This window comes from Natrix helvetica (assembly GCF_964273705.1).
Source record: "Natrix helvetica genome assembly, chromosome: 5".
NCBI classification, from domain to species: Eukaryota; Metazoa; Chordata; class Lepidosauria; order Squamata; family Natricidae; genus Natrix; species Natrix helvetica.
In genome coordinates, this window is record NC_138551.1 from 142,201,414 (window position 1) to 142,218,697 (window position 17,284).

At 48.3% G+C, this 17,284-nt stretch overlaps 1 protein-coding gene across 4 annotated transcripts in view; it reads left to right on the forward strand.

Moving 5' to 3' along the window:
• Positions 1-15,497, forward strand: part of PLOD1 (procollagen-lysine,2-oxoglutarate 5-dioxygenase 1) — a 42,284-nt gene extending 26,787 nt beyond the window's left edge. For all 4 annotated transcript variants that reach the window (XM_081954630.1, XM_081954631.1, XM_081954632.1 and 1 more), the window contains 10 exons: positions 734-855; positions 1,640-1,744; positions 4,199-4,324; positions 5,419-5,560; positions 7,900-8,013; positions 8,966-9,031; positions 10,307-10,411; positions 11,259-11,405; positions 11,688-11,813; positions 14,162-15,497. In XM_081954630.1, the coding sequence (XP_081810756.1) occupies positions 734-855; positions 1,640-1,744; positions 4,199-4,324; positions 5,419-5,560; positions 7,900-8,013; positions 8,966-9,031; positions 10,307-10,411; positions 11,259-11,405; positions 11,688-11,813; positions 14,162-14,317 (1,209 nt within the window). In that variant the 3' untranslated portion in view covers positions 14,318-15,497. The remainder of the gene's footprint in view (positions 1-733; positions 856-1,639; positions 1,745-4,198; positions 4,325-5,418; positions 5,561-7,899; positions 8,014-8,965; positions 9,032-10,306; positions 10,412-11,258; positions 11,406-11,687; positions 11,814-14,161) is intronic.
• Positions 15,498-17,284: the final 1,787 nt, after the last annotated feature.

The following is a 17,284-nucleotide window of genomic DNA, read 5'->3' on the forward strand; positions in this document are numbered from 1 at the left end:
CCTCTCCCCACCCCACCCCACCACCACTCAGCCCCCTCCTCCTGGCAACTTCGCCTCTCGATTCATAACCCACACAAGGACAGCCGGTGAATGTGCTGCCCCCCCCCGACACACATACACACACACACACACACACACACACACACATGGCAAGAGTTCTAGAGGGGTTTATTCAACCCCCTCCCCCCCCAAAGCACCCGCTCAAATCACCCTCCTTGGGAAGCAGCCCCATTGCGCAGGTCTGGATTCCAAGCTCAGTACAAGAAGAGTCCCTGGGCTCTTCCGTCCCGAGGACCGGCCCTTAGATTTCCACTGCTGTCCTCTCCTCTGCCTTCTGTGCATCTGCTCGTCAGGCATTGGACTCAGCTGTTCCTCCTTCCTCATCAGCCAGACCTGGAGGCTGTTGACTCTCCATCTGAGGACTGACGGACAGCCCAGGCTCCGCCTCTGTCTCTCTGCCAGCTCCATTCCCTCTTCCCCCTCGGAGGTCACGGGTCGTCCTGATGACTCCCACGCCTCCTCATGTGATTCGCCTGATGGAGGTGCTGGAACAGACTAGCAGTATCTGAGCCCTGATCCTGAGCTCCGCGCTTTCCTGTACAGACTCAAACTCACACTCCACCTCCGAACTCGCCCCCAGAGGGGTAGGGGCAGGAATCCAGGACAGTGAATGAGGCTGCTTGCCAGAATGACGGGCCCCTCGGTAACATCTCTTGCTTCTCGTCACGTGCAGGAGGAACATCACCTGTCCCAGGTGAGCTCCTTTGTGGACCAGCATGGCCAGGAATATCGCTCCCTGAAAGTGATGGGGCCGGAGGATAATCTGGAGAATGCCGATGCTCGCAACCTTAGCATGTAAGAAACGTGGAGAGCAGCGGTGAAATTCAGGAGGTTCTGGAGAGCAGATTTTGCAGTATCCTTCCCCCAGGAGTAGGGAAGGAATGGGGATTTTGCAATATCCTTCCCCTGGAGTGGGGAGGGAATGGGGATTTTGCAATATCCTTCCCCTGGAGTTGGGAGGGAATGGGGATTTTGCAGTATCCTTCCCCTGGAGCGGGGAGAGAATGGGGATTTTGCAGTATCCTTCCCCTGGAGTGGGGAGGGAATGGGGATTTTGCAGTATCCTTCCCCTGGAGTGGGGAGGGAATGGGGATTTTGCAATATCCTTCCCCTGGAGCGGGGAGGGAATGGGGATTTTGCAGTATCCTTCCCCTGGAGCGGGGAGGGAATGGGGATTTTGCAGTATCCTTCCCCTGGAGTGGGGAAGGAATGGGGATTTTGCAGTATCCTTCCCCTGGAGTGGGGAGGGAATGGGGATTTTGCAGTATCCTTCTCCTGGAGTGGGGAGGGAATGGGGATTTTGCAGTATCTTTCCCCTGGAGTGGGGAGGGAATGGGGATTTTGCAGTATCCTTCTCCTGGAGTGGGGAGGGAATGGCGATTTTACAGCATCTTTCCCCTGGAGTGGGGAGGGAATGGGGATTTTGCAGTATCCTTCCTCTGCCACGCCCACCAAGTCACGCCCCAGAACCGGTAGTAAAAAAAAAAATTAAATTTCACCACTGGCGGAGAGGTCCCCCAAACACTGTCCTTGTCCCCTTCTGCGAAGGGCCTGACTCGTTTGCTTCCTGCCCTTCTAGGAATCTGTGCAAACAGAACCCTGCGTGCGAATATTACTTCAGCCTGGATGCCGAGGTGGTGCTCAAGAACCCCGATACCCTGCAGATCCTGATGGAGCAGAATAAGTGAGTGCGGGGCTGCACTGTAGGTGGCCCTCCTGGGATTGATAGGGGAAAGGGAGGACCCAGCTCTTCCTTGCTCCAGATCAGGGGTCTTCAAGCTTGGCAACTTTAAGACTTGTGGACTTCAACTCCCAGAATTCCTTTGGTAACCTTAAGACTTGTGGACTTCAACTCCCGGAATTCCTCCACCAGCAGCTCGCTGAGGCATTCTGGGAGTTGAAGTCCACAAGTCTTAAAGTTGCCAAGGTTGGAGACCCCTGCTCCAGATCATAGAGAGATCTAGCTGATAACAGATTCTATTGTCTATATTGTCCCACATGCTGTGGGACTTTAATTATTAATTGGATTTTAAGGCTGCATTCCTAACAGATATGCAGATGTATTTTGCATCTTCATGTAGGTATCCCTCCACTTAACAGTTCATTTAGTGACCGTTTTTCACAGTTAACCTTTCGTGGTGTGGAGACAATAATTTGGTCCTTAACACTAATAAGACCAAGGAACGTATTGTGGACTACAGAAGGAATAGATCAGACATCCAGCCAGAGATGGGATTCAGGAAGTTCTGACCATTTCTGGAGAACCGGTAGCGGAGATTTTGAGTAGTTCGGAGAACCAGCAAATACCACCTCTGGCTGGCCCCGCCCCCATCTATTCTCTGCCTCCCGGGTCCCAGCTGATCGGGAGAGAATAGGGATTTTGCAGTATCCTTCCCTTGGAGTGGGGAGGGAATGGGGATTTTGCAGTATCCTTCCCCTGGAGTGGGGAGGGAATGGGGATTTTGCAGGATCCTTTCCCTAGAGTGGGGAGGGAATGGGGATTTTGCAGTATCCTTCCCCTGGAGTGGGTAGAGAATGGAGATTTTGCAGTATCCTTCCCCTGGAGTGGGAAGGGAATGGGGATTTTGCAGTATCCTTCCCCTGGAGTGGGGAGGGAGTGGAGATTTTGCAGTATCCTTCCCCCAGGAGTGGGGAGGGAATGGGGATTTTGCAGTATCCTTCCCCTGGAGTGGGAAGGGAATGGAGATTTTGCAGTATTCTTCCCCTGGAGTGGGTAGAGAATGGAGATTTTGCAGTATCCTTCCCCTCGAGTGGGAAGGGAATGGGGATTTTGCAGTATCCTTCCCCTGGAGTAGGGAGAGAATGGAGATTTTGCAGTATCCTTCTCCTGGAGTGGGGAGGGAATGGGGATTTTGCAGTATCCTTCCCCTGGAGGGGGGAGGGAATGAGGATTTTGCAGTATCCTTCCCCTGGAGTGGGGAGGGAATGGGGATTTTGCAGTATCCTTCCCCTGGAGTGGGGAGGGAATGGGGATTTTGCAGTATCCTTCCCCTGGAGTGGGGAAGGAATGGATATTTTGCAGTATCCTTCCCCTGGAGTGGGGAGGGAATGGGGATTTTATAATATCCTTCCCCTGCCATGCCAACCAAACCATGCCCACAGAACCGGTAGTAAAAAAATTTGAATCCCACTACTGCATCCAGCCGTTGGTTATCAATGGAGACCAAGCAGAGCCAGTTTTAAGTTTCTGGGTATCGTCATAAAAAGAGGACCTGATCTGAGGCGCTCACCTTGCAGCCCGGGTCAAAAGGGCCCAGCAGATATTATACTCCCTGAGACTTCTCAGGAAACAACAACTGAATGGAAAACTGCTGGGCACCTTCTACCACTGCACCATAGAGAGTATTTTAACTTACTGCCCCTGTGTCTGGTTTGCCAATTGCCCAGTGGCAGATAGGACAGCGCTCCAGAGGGTCAACGTCATTGCCCAGAGGCTCATGGGTTGCCCCTCTCCCCTCTTTGGAAGAGCTCGATAGCTCCCGCTGCCTTAAAAAAATTCAAAACGTTTTTAAAGATCCATCTCATCCTGGACATCCATTTTTTTTTAATTATTACCATCTGGCAGCCCGTACAGGACAATAAAAACAAGGATAAATAGGCAATAACCCTATTAAATTCTACGTTATAGTGCATTATGAATGCAATATCAGGGGTTTTCAATTGTATGGAATGTGAAGGGTGTCTGTTTGTGTTTTTATTTTTATAGTTATAACGTACACTGGAGATGGCATTTAATTTCGTTATACGACGTGCAATGACAATAAAGTAAACTAAATTTTGCAACATCCTTTCTCTCTTTTTCCCTCTCTGTCCCTTTCTTTCTCTCTTCCTTTCCTTCCTTCTTTCTTTCTTAATTTGTCTGTCTGTCTTTCTCCATTCCTTTCTCTCTTTCTCTTTCTCCTTCTCCCTTTCTTTCTTTCTCTTCCTCTCTCTCTGTCTCTTTCTTTCTGTCTGTCTGTCTTTCTTCACTCCTTTCTCTCTTTCTCCCTCTCCTTCTCCCTTTCTTTCTCTTTCTTTCTTTCTTTCTCTTTCTCTCCCTCTTTCTCTCTCTCTCCGTCACCTTTTCTCCCTCTCTCCCCTTTTCTTTTCCTCGCTCTTTCTTTCTTTCTCTTGCCAGGTTTGTGATTGCCCCTCTCGTGAGCCGCATCGGGAAGCTGTGGTCGAACTTCTGGGGGGCCTTGAGTCCCGAGGGCTATTATGCCCGCTCAGAGGATTATAGGGACATTGTCCAGAGACGGAGGATGTGAGTAGAGTGACGGACTCGGGGCTGCGGAAGGCTTACAAAATCCTCCTTTAAAACTGTTTTTGCTCCGGAGGTGAATCTCATACCTGAAAACAGTCAAGATCCTTCAGAAGCTGTTTGCTTTGACTTGGACACTGAAGTATCATCAGCTTAATACTATGCTAAGCCTTGTGCATCAAGTTGTGTTTTGTGCAGAGTTTTACTTAAGCCCTGTTGAAAGTTACCATATTTTTCAGAATATAAGACGCACCTTTTTCCCTCAAAAAAGAGGCTGGAAATCTGGGTGCGTCTTATACATCGAATACAGCATTTTTTACCTCCCGAAACCCCTCCCCCTTTGCAAAAATGGACGTGCGTAGCCTTTAGGAGGCTTCCAGAGTGCTCCTGGGGGCTGGGGAGGGCAGAAATGAGTGAAAAACAGGGCGTTTTTTGCTCAATTCTGTGTCCCGTCCCCCCCCCCCCGCCTCCAGGAGCACTCTATAAGCCTCCTAAAGGCTATGCATGCCCATTTTTTGAAAAAAAAAAAAACAGCTCCTGGGGGCTGGGGAGGGCAGAAATGAGTGAAAAACAGGCGTTTTTTGCTCAATTCTGACCCCCCCTCCCCGCCTCCAGGAGCACTCTATAAGCCTCCTAAAGGCTATGCATGCCCATTTTTTTGGGGGAAAAAAACAGCTCCTGGGGGCTGGGGAGGGCAGAAAAGAGTGGAAAAAGCCTCCTAAAGGCTATGCATGCCCATTTTTTGAAAAAAAAAAAACAGGACCATTTTTGTGAAAAACGGGCCATTTTTTGCTCGTTTTTTGGGGGGGCACACCCCAGGAGCACTCTACAAGTCTCCTAAAAGCTATGCATGCCCTTTTTCTAAAAAAAACATTTTTTTGGGGGGGGGTCTGCAGAGTTGTTGTTTTTTTTAATTTGCCTTTTGAAAATCTTGGGTGCATCTTATACTCCGGTGCGTCTTATACTCTGTGACAAAACAGCAAAAACAGCTTCTTTTTCAGTTTGCTTCGTTCTTTATTATCTGGCCTGGTTCATTTTCGGCCTGATTGCCTGTCTCTCTCTCTCTCTCTCTCTCTCTCTCTCTCTTTCTCTCTCAGTGGCCTCTGGAACGTCCCGTACATTTCTAGTGTCTACCTGATTAAGGGCAGCGTCCTGAGGTCGCAACTCGCTCAGCTGGACCTTTTCCGCAGTGGCAAACAAGACGCCGACATGGCTCTTTGCCATAACATTCGCGAGCAGGTTGGTGCCCCCTGCGTTGATAGAAACTGAATGGCATTCTTTTATTGGCCAAGCGTGATTGGACACGGGCAATTGCCGGGATATCCAGAGTCGCCTTCAGGAGTTGTGAGAGCTTCATCCCTGGAAGCTTTCAAGAAGAGACTAGAACTGCCATCTGTCAGAAACGGTGTAGGGTCGCGATGGCAAATCTATGGGCCTCCCTGTGGGCATGCACACCATTGCCAGCTGCTCTTCTTGTTTCCAGCGTGCTCATGCGCACTGACCAGCTAGTGTTTGCACGCGGCAAGCCCCCGGAAACCCAAAACTAGTTGCCCAGCGCACATGCGCTTGCCGTAAACCTGCACGCATCAGCCACCTGGTCTTTGGCTTTATGGCGATCCAGTGCACACGAAGACCAGCTGGTTGGCACGCATACGCAGGCCATAAACTGAAAACCAGGTGGCTGGCGCACACATGCGCCCCAGCCAGCGGGTGTTCAGATTTACGGCGCTCTGGCACGCGCGCACGTTCCAGTTTGGGCACTCAGTGCCAAAAAGGTTTGGTGTAGGTAGGGTCTCCTGCTTCAGCAGGGAGCTGGACTAGAAGACCTCCAGGGTCCCTTCCAACTCTGTTAATCTATCTAATAATAATTGGGGAGGGGAAAGATTCCCATCTTTCAGTTGTAAGGCTAGTTATGGGGTGGATCCCTGCAATGGAAGGTGTTTACTGTATTTTTCGGAGTATAAGGTGCACCTTTTTCCTTCAAAAAAGAGGTTGGAAATCTGGGTGCGTCTTATACACTGAACAGAGCATTTTTTGCCCACGAAACCCCGCCGCCTTCAGCAAAATGGCCGTGCATAGCCTTTAGGAGGTTTTCAGAGAGAGCACTCTATAAAGCCTCCTAAAGGCCATCCATGCCCTTTTTTTGACAAAAATCGGCCTGTTTTAGCAAAACACGGGCCATTTTTTGTTGTTTTTGGGGGGTGCCACCCCACAGGAGCAGTCTACAGGCCTCCTAAAGGCTATTCATGCCCTTTTTTGAGAAAAAATGGGCCTGTTTTAGCAAAAAACAGGCCATTTCTTGCTCGTTTTGGGGGGTGCCACCCCACAGTAGCAGTCTACAAGCCTCCTAAAGGCTATCCATGCCCTTTTTTGACAAAAAATGGGCCTGTTTTAGCAAAAAACGGGCATTTTTTGCTTGTTTTTGGGGGTGCCACCCCACAGGAGCAGCCTACAAGCCTCCTAAAGGCTATTCATGACCTTTTATGAGAAAAAATGGGCCTGTTTTAGCAAAAAACAGGCCATTTCTTGCTCGTTTTGGGGGGGGCACCCCCCAGGAGCAGTCTACAAGCCTCCTAAAGGCTATTCATGCCCTTTTTTGAGAAAAAATGGGCCTGTTTTAGCAAAAAACGGGCCATTTTTTGTTGTTTTTGGGGAGTGCCACTCCACAGGAGCAGTCTACAAGCCTCCTAAAGGCTATTTATGCCCTTTTTTGAGAAAAAGTGGGCCTGTTTTAGCAAAAAACGGGCCATTTCTTGCTCGTTTTGGGGGATGCCACCCCACAGGAGCAGTCTACAAGCCTCCTAAAGGCTATTCATGCCCTTTTTTGAGAAAAAATGGGCCTGTTTTAGCAAAAAAAAACGGGCCATTTCTTGCTTGTTTTGGGGGGGACACCCCCCCAGGAGCACTCTACAAGTTTCCTAAAGGCTATTCATGCCCTTTTTTTGAAAAAAAAACAAACAAACGGGCCCGTTTTTGCAAAAAACGTGCCGTTTTGGGGAGGTTTGCAGAGTGTAAAAACTTTTTTTTTTTTTTTATTTGCCTCTTCAAAACCTTGCTGCATCTACTTGTATTAACAATGGAAAATTATTTCTGGAGTTACGGATGATTGGTGACTTTATGATTAATTGAAAGTAATGATGTACAATATGAGTTAATGGGAATTTTTTTTTAAATCTCTTTTTTAGAGATAGGTGATTTTATAATTCCGTAAAGATTTACTGTTACTTATCGTTACTTAATAGATAATTATGGATTCAAGGAAATAAGGGTTGTTTGAAATGAAAGAATATTAATGGCAATTTGAACCCAGGATGCTCAATGACAGGGAGGGATTTAGTTTTGTTTGATGGATAATCAGTGATTTTATTTCTAATTCTAAAAACTGATGCACAAAAGCTTGTAGCCAAACGACATGCTTGACGAAATTGAGGGAAGTTTTTTGCATGTGTTGTTTTGTTTTTGTTTGTTTATTAAAAATAAAAATAATGTTGTTTTTTTTAAAAAAGCCTTGCTGCATCTTATACACTGGTGCGTCTTATACTCCCAAAAATACGGTATTTGGGTTTTTTTTTCTGCAGGGGGTGTTCATGTTTTTGACAAACCAGCAGCCGTTCGGGCACATCCTATCCTTGGAGAATTATCAGACGAGCCACCTGCATAACGATCTCTGGCAAATCTTCAGCAACCCAGAGGTGAGCAGGCTTACTTTCTCTGGAACCTGAGAACCAGAGGCAGGTGTGGGGTGAAGTAGAGGCCAGTTTGAAAGGATAAAAAAAAGGTTTGTGCTTCTTAGGGGGAGAGAATTTGAGAACAAGGGTTCACGCAGAAAGAGGGAGCAGAGGGTTGAGAGACCGGGAATTATAGACGACGCTGTCTCTCAAAGCAGGTGTTATGGCCTGTTGGCCGTCAGCCTCTCCAGTAGCCGAATCAGAGGAGGAGGAGGAGGAGAAGGTCGACATCAAGGCAATCTGAGAGCTCCGAGGGGGAAGAGGGAATGGAGCTGTCAGAGAGAGAGAGACAGAGCAGAGCCTGGGCTGTCCGTCAGCCCTCAGATGGAGAGTCAGCAGCCCCCAGAACTGGAGGTGGCTGATGAGGAAGAGGAGCAACAGCTGAGTCCAGTGCCTGACACGTGGATTCACAGAAGGCAAAGGAGAGGAGAGCAGTGGAAATCTATGGGCCTGTCCTTGGGACGGTAGAGCCATCGCTGCTAGCAAAGCTCCACCCTAGCTTTGGGGATAAAAGGCAGCGGGAGGAGATGAATAGATGTGGCAGACAACTATTCATCTCCCTGCCGGATGGACTTGTTAGCCTGCGGTGAGAGAAAAACCCTTTGCCGGGGCTGCCGGCGCACCTAATAAATAAATCATTGATTTAACTTCAGAGGGTTTGTCATGTTTGGGGAGCTGGGTCAGAACAGGAGGTTTTGGTAAGGAGGCGTCAGAAGGAATTGGAGCAAAGAACAGCTGAGAAAGATGAGAACGAGCGGCTTTCTTAAGGATAAATTGTGCATTTATGACTTCCAGTTTTGAACTCAGTCTCAAACGAGGGTGGATTTGCAAGGGTGTCTTTTAAGGGAAAAAACACAATAAATCAAGCATCCTACTCATTTTTCTTTATTTTTTTTTTCTCTCTCACACAAAACAGGACTGGAATGAGAAATACATTCACCCAAACTACACGGACGCCTTAAAAGGGAAATTGGTAGAAACGGTAAACCATTTTTCTCTGTTGCGGTGGAATTGGGTGGTGGGAGGCCGGCAGAAAGGAGAAGAGAAGATGGCTCGAATCCCCCTTCACCTTCCTGAAAAATTGGTTGTTTTATTCATTTAAGCTTGTACTTTATGCCATTTAACCAGGTATGGACAGGTAGTCCTCAACTTACAACAGTTTGCTTAGGGACTGTTACAACAGTTACAACTGCATTGACAAAGTTACAACTGCATTGAAAAAAGTGACATGGCCATTTTTCACACAACCGTTTCAACAGCTAGTAACTGTGAGAGGGATCTTGAAGTCCTAAGGGACAACCATTTAAATAGGAGCCAGCCGTGTGCAGCAGCTGCCAAAAAAGACAACAAAGTTCTAGGCTGCATCAACAGAGGGATACAATCAAGATCGCGTGAAGTGTTAATACCACTTTATAATGCCTTGGTAAGGCCACACTTGGAATACGGCATTCAGTTTTGGTCGCCACGATGTAGAAAAGATGTGGAGACTCTAGAAAGAGTGCAGAGAAGAGCAACAAAGATGATTAGGGGACTGGAGGCTAAAACATACGAAGAACTGTTGCAGCAACTGGGTAAGTCTAGTTTGATGAAAAGAAGGACTAGGGGAGACATGATAGCAATGTTCCAATATCTCAGGCGTTGCCACAAAGAAGAGGGAGTCAAACTATTCTCCAAAGCACCTGAGAGTAGAACAAGAAGCAATGGGTGGAAACTAATCAAGGAGAGAAGCAACTTAGAACTGAGGAGAAACTTCCTGACAGTGAAAACAATGAATCAGTGGAACAGAAGTTGCCTCCAGAAGTTGTGAATGCCCCAACCCTGGAAGTCTTTAAGAAGATGTTGGATAGCCATTTGTCTGAAACGGTATAGGGTTTCCTGCCTAGGCAGGGGGTTGGACTAGAAGACCTCCAAGGTCCCTTCCAACTCTACTATTGTATTACTTGTATAAAATAGAATGAAAAGTGAATTGAAATCAAGTAAAAATAAAAGTAATAAAATGAAAAGCGAAGCGAAATGAAATGAAATGAAAAGTGAAATAAAATCGGGTCAATGAAAAAGGAAATGAAATGAAAAGTGAAGTGAAATAAAAAATAATAAAATGAAATCAAAAGTGCAGTAAAATAAATGAAAAAGAAAAGAAAATAAACGAAAGGAAACGAAATAAACAAAACAAAACATACCAATTGCTACAGAGTGATGCAAAAGAGTCCCAGATTTTTAGCTCTGGGTTTTTATCCCTTGTCCTTCCCTTGTCCAGCCCTGCCCAGATGTCTATTGGTTCCCGCTCTTCACCGACACGGCCTGCGATGAGCTGGTTGAAGAGATGGAGCACTTTGGGCAGTGGTCCAGGGGAGACAACAAGGTAAGGTGACTCTCACAGGTGCGGCTCCTCTGGGGAGAGTCTGGATCCTTCCTTTCCACGGCTGTTTCTTCCTTAGTTGAGTCGCCTGCTGAGGAAAGTTTGCCAAGGAAAGCGCCTGGTTTTAAAAATGAACGGAACCGTTTGTTCTGTCCTAGGCCTCCCAAAGATCATGAAGCCCACTCCTCGTCCCGCTAAAACCCCTTTTATTTAGTTCAAAGGGAATTCCTTTCCAGCAAAGTCCTGGCCAACAGTCTTTCAAGAGATTTCACAACTGCAGACCTTGATCAGGCTTGGAGAGCTGCCAGGCCAATATCTTCTAAACTCCATGCTGTAGCAGCAATTACTTGGCAAGCCGATATCTTCCAAACTCCATGCTGTAGCAGCAATTACTTGGCAAGAAGTCAGGAACAGATCTTCCCCCGAATGAATTGAACTCATTGTCTCCTGCAAACTCCCCTCCCCTTTTGCTCTTCTTTTATTCCCTATGGGAGGGGCCATTCATCCTCCACCTGTGGCTTTACCTCCGAGTTGACCCCTGTTCTTCAGCTGTTCCCTTCGTCTGGCAACTCGCCGCATGCGCGCACTGGGAACAGGCTCCAGCCGTTCGTCTGCCCCACTGATGTCTGACTCTGAAGGCAGCTGATAACTGTCAGACGGCCCTGGCCCCCTCTCTGCCTCTGACACAGAGCTCTCATCAGAGCCTTCCCCAGACTCCAGGACTGGCCCATGTTCCTCCCCAACCTCCTCACGGTCCGAATCTGCTGCCAGATCCGCTGGCGGGCCACAACGCAGTTGAGATTTTTTTTTTAGAGCAGCTACCGGCTAACTTTACTCCCTGTTTTTAAAGGACCAGAGGATTTTAGGGGGCTATGAGAACGTCCCAACCATTGACATCCATATGAACCAAGTCAACTTTGAGCGAGAATGGTACCGATTTCTCCTGGATTATATTGCACCCATGACGCAGAAGCTGTACCCCGGCTATTATACCCAGGTGAGTTCAATCTGGGATTGGAAACTCGCGGGATAATTTGAACTGGTGGCTTTTCTCTCTCCCCCCCCCCCCCCGAAATGAAGGACTTTCAGGGGTCTTTTGGGGCAGGCCGAGAGAAAGAAGAAAATACGAGGGCCACGTGCAACTCCCCAAAAGCAGCAATCCCTAATCCTTGTAAGCATTTCTTTTTTTTTTCTAGCTCGCTTGCAACTGATGATGGCGCGCGGGAGATTTCACAAGCCATGGTTTGGCTCAGGCCTTTTTTATTTTTATTTCCTACAGACCCAGTTTGAGCTCGCCTTTGTCGTCCGGTACAAGCCGGACGAGCAGCCCTCCCTGATGCCGCATCACGACGCTTCCACCTTCACCATCAACATCGCCTTGAATCGCGTGGGGATCGATTATGAAGTGAGTGTAAGACCTTCGGGCCGCCTTGAAGGGAGGACAAAACGGCTGAGTCCGTGTAGGAGGGAGATGTTGAAATAACAGAGTTTTTTTTTAAATCTCTGTGCTCAGAGGGCAAGGCCAGAACTGTGGAGATGGAGGGGGGGAGAGGGGATATATTAGCAAGGAACATTTGATTTTGGCCAAGTGTTAGAAGGCACTAAGGAATATTGTCAAATCTTATTAAACTGAAGCTGGACAGGGAGGGAGGGAAGTGGGAGATGAGAAGGGGAGAAAGAAGAGAGAGGGGGAAGGAAGGAAGGAAAGAAGGAAGTAGAGAAAAAGAAGAAATGTTTATCACAGAGGGTGCCAGGAGGGAGAGAGGAAGTGAGAAAGGGGGAAGGAAGGAAGGAAGGAAGGAAAGAAAAAGAATAAATGTTTATCACAGAGGGTGCCAGGAGGGAGGGAGGAAGTGAGAAAAGGGGAAGGAAGGAAGGAAGAAGAGAAAGAGAAGAAAAGTTTATCACAGAGGGTGCTGGGATGGAGGGAAGGGGGGTGGGAAGGAAGGAAAGAAGGAAGGAAGGAGAGAAAGAGAAGAAACGTTTGTCACAGAAGGTAACAGGAGGGAGAGAGGGGGAGATGAGGAAGGGAGAGAGGAAGAAAGAAGAGAAAGAGAAGAAACATTTATCACAGAAGGTGCCAGAAGGGAGGGAGGAGGTGAGAAAGGGGGAAGGAAGGAGAGAAAGAGAAGAAAGGTTTATCACAGAGGGTGCCAGGAAGGAGGCAGAGAGAGAGGAAGGAAGGAAGGAGAGAAAGAGAAGAAAAGTTTGTCACAGAAGGTAACAGGAGGGAGGGAGGAGGTGAGAAAGGAGGAAGGAAGGAAGGAAGGAAGGAAGAAGAGAAAGAGAAGAAAAGTTTATCACAGAGGGTGCTGGGATGGAGGGAAGGGGGGTGGGAAGGAAGGAAAGAAGGAAGGAAGGAGAGAAAGAGAAGAAACATTTGTCACAGAAGGTAACAGGAGAGAGGGAGGAGGGAGATGAGGAAGGGAGAGAGGAAGAAAGGAAGAAGAGAAAAAGAAAGGTTTATCACAGAAGGTGCCAGAAGGGAGGGAGGAGGTGAGAAAGGGGGAAGGCAGGAAGGAAAGAGAGAAAGAGAAGAAAGGTTTATCACAGAGGGTGTTGGGATGGAGGGAAGGGGGGTGGGAAGGAGGGAAAGAAGGAAGGAAGGAGAGAAAGAGAAGAAATGTTTGTCACAGAAGGTAACAGGAGGGAGGGAGGGAGGAGATGAGGAAGGGAGAGAGGAAGGAAGGAAGAAGAGACAGAGAAGAAAAGTTTGTCACAGAAGGTGCCAGAAGGGAGGGAGGAGGTGAGAAAGGGGAGAGGAAGAAGAGAAAGAGAAGAAAGGTTTGTCCCAGAAGGTGCCAGAAGGGAGGGAGGAGGTAAGAAAGGGGGAAGGAAGGAAGGAAGGAGAGAAAGAGAAGAAAAGTTTGTCACAGAAGGTAACAGGAGGGAGGGAGGGGGGAGATGAGGAAGGGAGGAAGAAGAGAAAGAGAAGAAAGGTTTATCACAGAAGGTGCCAGAAGGGAGGGAGGAGGTGAGAAAGGGGGAAGGCAGGAAGGAAAGAGAGAAAGAGAAGAAAGGTTTATCATAGAGGTGTTGGGATGGAGGGAAGGGGGGTGGGAAGGAAGGAAAGAAGGAAGGAAGGAGAGAAAGAAAAGAAATGTTTGTCACAGAAAGTAACAGGAGGGAGGGAGGGAGGAGATGAGGAAGGGAGAGAGGAAGGAAGGAAGAAGAGAAAGAGAAGAAAAGTTTGTCACAGAAGGTGCCAGAAGGGAGGGAGGAGGTGAGAAAGGGGGGAGGAAGAAGAGAAAGAGAAGAAAGGTTTGTCACAGAAGGTGCCAGAAGGGGGGGAGGAGGTAAGAAAGGGGGGAGGAAGGAAGGAAGGAGAGAAAGAGAAGAAAAGTTTGTCACAGAAGGTAACAGGAGGGAGGGAGGGGGGAGATGAGGAAGGGAGGAAGAAGAGAAAGAGAAGAAAGGTTTATCACAGAAGGTGCCAAAAGGGAGGGAGGAGGTGAGAAAGGGGGAAGGAAGGAGAGAAAGAGAAGAAAGGTTTGTCACAGAGGGTGCCAGGAAGGAGGCAGAGAGAGAGAGAGAGAGGAAGGAGAGAAAGAGTAGTTTATAACAGAAGACGCCACTGCAGAATTCCAACCGAGGCTCAGTGGAGATAACTGCCAAGTGCCGTTTGCAATGTGGCAACTCAATCCCCTCAGCAGGCAGGCGGGCGGGCAGGAGCCGTCAAAGAGACCTCAAGGTCGCTGCAACCTTGGCTGGGGAGGCTCAAAATAGCCCCGTTCGTCTTTTTTTCCCCTGCAGGGCGGGGGCTGTCGCTTCATCCGTTACAACTGCTCCATCCAAGCCCCCCGGAAGGGCTGGAGCCTCCTGCACCCGGGCCGCCTGACGCACTACCACGAGGGCCTCCCCACCACCAAGGGGACTCGCTACATCGCCGTCTCCTTCCTCGATCCCTAGAGCCGCCACCAGGAAGAAAAAACTTGGGGGTGGGGGGGTGGGAATTCTATTTTTTTTGCAACCCATTGCACCCCCCCTCCCCCATTAGCTGCACATCTCTCCCCCCTCCCCAGGAAGAAGTGGGGGGGGGGCATACTTCCAGAACAGATCATCTGACTGCACGCCGCCTGGTTGCAAGAGAGATTGCCTAGATTCAGTCGGATCCCTTCAGGGAATCTGGTCCCCCAGGATTCGGTCGCCAGCCTGACCCCCCCAGGTTAGAGCGCCCACCTGCTTTCTCCTCGTGGGGAGAATACCTCTGTTTCCACATTTTTCCTTCCCACGGAGGTGGCCAAGGCGTGTCAGAATCACACGTTGCCTGGATTTTTTTACACGGCACACGGGGCTGATCGCTACAAAAGACTTGGAAATAGGATCCCTGTTCTGACCCAGCTCCCCAAATACAACAAACCCTCTGGACTCAAAGATTCCTTTATTAGGCGCCCCGGCAAAATGTTCCTCTCTCAACGCAAGTTAACAGGGAGATGAATAGCTGTCTGTCACATTTATTCATCTTCCAGCCCCTGCCTTTTATCCCCCAGAGCTAGGGTGGGGTTTCACTAGCAGCAGTGGCTCTTCCGTCCCGAGGACCGGCCCATAGATTTCCACTGCTCTCCTCTCCTCTGCCTTCTGTGCAATCCGCATGACAGGCACTGGACCCAGCTGTTCCTCCTCTTCCTCATCAGCCACCTCCAGACCTGGGGGCTGTGGACTCTCCCTCTGAGGGCTGACGGACGGCCCAGTCTCCGTCTCTGTCTCTCTCTTTGCCAGCTCCATTCCCTCTTCCCCCTCAGAGCTCTCAGGTTGCCTTGATGCTGACCGAACAGGCCCCAACACTCCCTCAGGAGGACAATGAAAACAAAATTCGTGCATCCCTGGTTCATCCTAGCCTTAGATTTCTCAGGAAGCCAGGCAAGAGGACATAAGCAAAGCAAAATGCTTGGAAATATTTTCAGGAATGCCAAAGGCGCGTCGGATCCCGTTGCCAGAGCAGAGAGCTTTCTACCTGCATATATTTATTTAAAAATCACCCCTTTTCTCCAGGCGCCCACTTCTTCTGCACAAGTTGTACAGATTTTGCTAGGGATTTTTTTTTAATATTCAACGTTGATATTAAAAAGAGTTATTTTAAAAAGCCAAACGCCTGCCTGCTTTTTTCTCAGCCTGTGGTGCAGTGGTGAGTTGCAGGCGGTACGCCCCAGTACGGTCGTACCGGAGCTTGCCCAGAGCACCGGATACTGTTCCGGTATGGTGCTCCAGAGGGCCCATGCGCCTGAGCTCCTTACCGGTCTTGTAAGTCTTCGACGCGCACGGCACATACAGCGTCTGCGAGACACTCTGCTGAGCAGCTGGAGCGTCGCGGAAGCTCGTGGCGGCGCTAAGACGCATGTGGACGCCACCGGGCCCGTTCCAACTGTACTGGTTGGAACGGGAAATGGAACCCACCACTGCCGTAGTAGTAGGAGGTCATTATGTGATGGCCGTTAAGAAATATTTCTGAAATTGTGCCTTCAAAGGTCATCCTTGTCAGGGGTAAATTGAGCCCTGTAATTAACGAGGTATGAATCGTGGCATTTCCTTGAAGCATACTTCTTAAATAAGCAAAATAAACCCAAGATATATTCTAAGAAAAACATTTTATTGTAAAGAAAAATAAAACAAAACCTACTAAGCTAATGATTACATTTTGGCAGAGTTCCTGTCTGCCTTGGCAGACAAACCAAAGAAAATAAAGTCAACGAAAGAAGGTGGAATGTGTGACATGCGCAGTGAAGCTGAGAGATAAGAGTCAGTTCATTCTACCGTATAACTCAGAATGTAAGCACAGCTGGCAAACCAAATAAACAGGAATAAACAGTTGCAGGAACTGGGTATGTTTAGCTTAAGAGAAAGAAGGACTAGGGGAGACATGATAGCAGTGTTCCAATATCTCAGGGGTTGCCACAAAGAAGTGGGAGTCAAACTATTCTCCAAGGCACCTGAGGGTAGAACAAGAAGCAATGGGTGGAAACTAATCAAGGAGAGAAGCAACTTAGAACTGAGGAGAAATTTCCTGACAGAAAAATTAATCAGTGGAACAGAAGTTGCCTCCAGAAGTTGTGAATGCCCCAACACTGGAAGTCTTTAAGAAGATGTTGGATAGCCATCTGTCTGAAACGGTATAGGGTTTTCTGCCTAGGCAGGGGGTTGGACTAGAAGGCCTCCAAGGTCCCTTCCAACTCTACTATTGTATTGTATTATTGTATTGGATTGGATTGTAAACGCAGTGACAATCCTGGCCCCATGGTAAAATGGGCTCTTGCTGAAAAGCCAAAGCTGGACTACAGAGGCTGTAATTTGTGTGCCTCGGTGGTGTTTTGTGAAATTAAAACAGGAAAATAATTAATTTAGATAAAATACAATAGCAGAGTTGGAAGGGACCTTGGAGGTCTTCTAGCCCAACCCCCTGCTTAGGCAGGAAACCCTCTAGCATAAAAAATGCTTACAATGAGGAGAGAAATGATATTTATTGTTCTTAAGCCTGGAGGATTTGGAAATTAGCCAAGGCATGAGCTGTGACCCGCTGTGGCCAGCCCCATTAAAGCTGCCGGTCAAAGTTGTTCCAAAGGTGCTTTTTTTCAAGCGGCAACCGGATTTTGCTTTTTAATACAATACAATAGTAGAGTTGGAAGGGACCTTGGAGGTCTTCTAGTCCAACCCCCTGCCTAGGCAGGAAACCCTATACCGTTTCAGACAAATAGCTATCCAATATCTTCTTAAAGACTTCCAGTGTTGGAGCATTCACAACTTCTGGAGGCAACTTCTGTTCCACTGATTAATTGTTCTAACTGTCAGGAAATTTCTCCTTAGTCCTAAGTTGCTTCTCTCCTTGATTAGTTTCCACCCATTGCTTCTTGTTCTACCCTCAGGTGCCTTGGAGAATAGTTT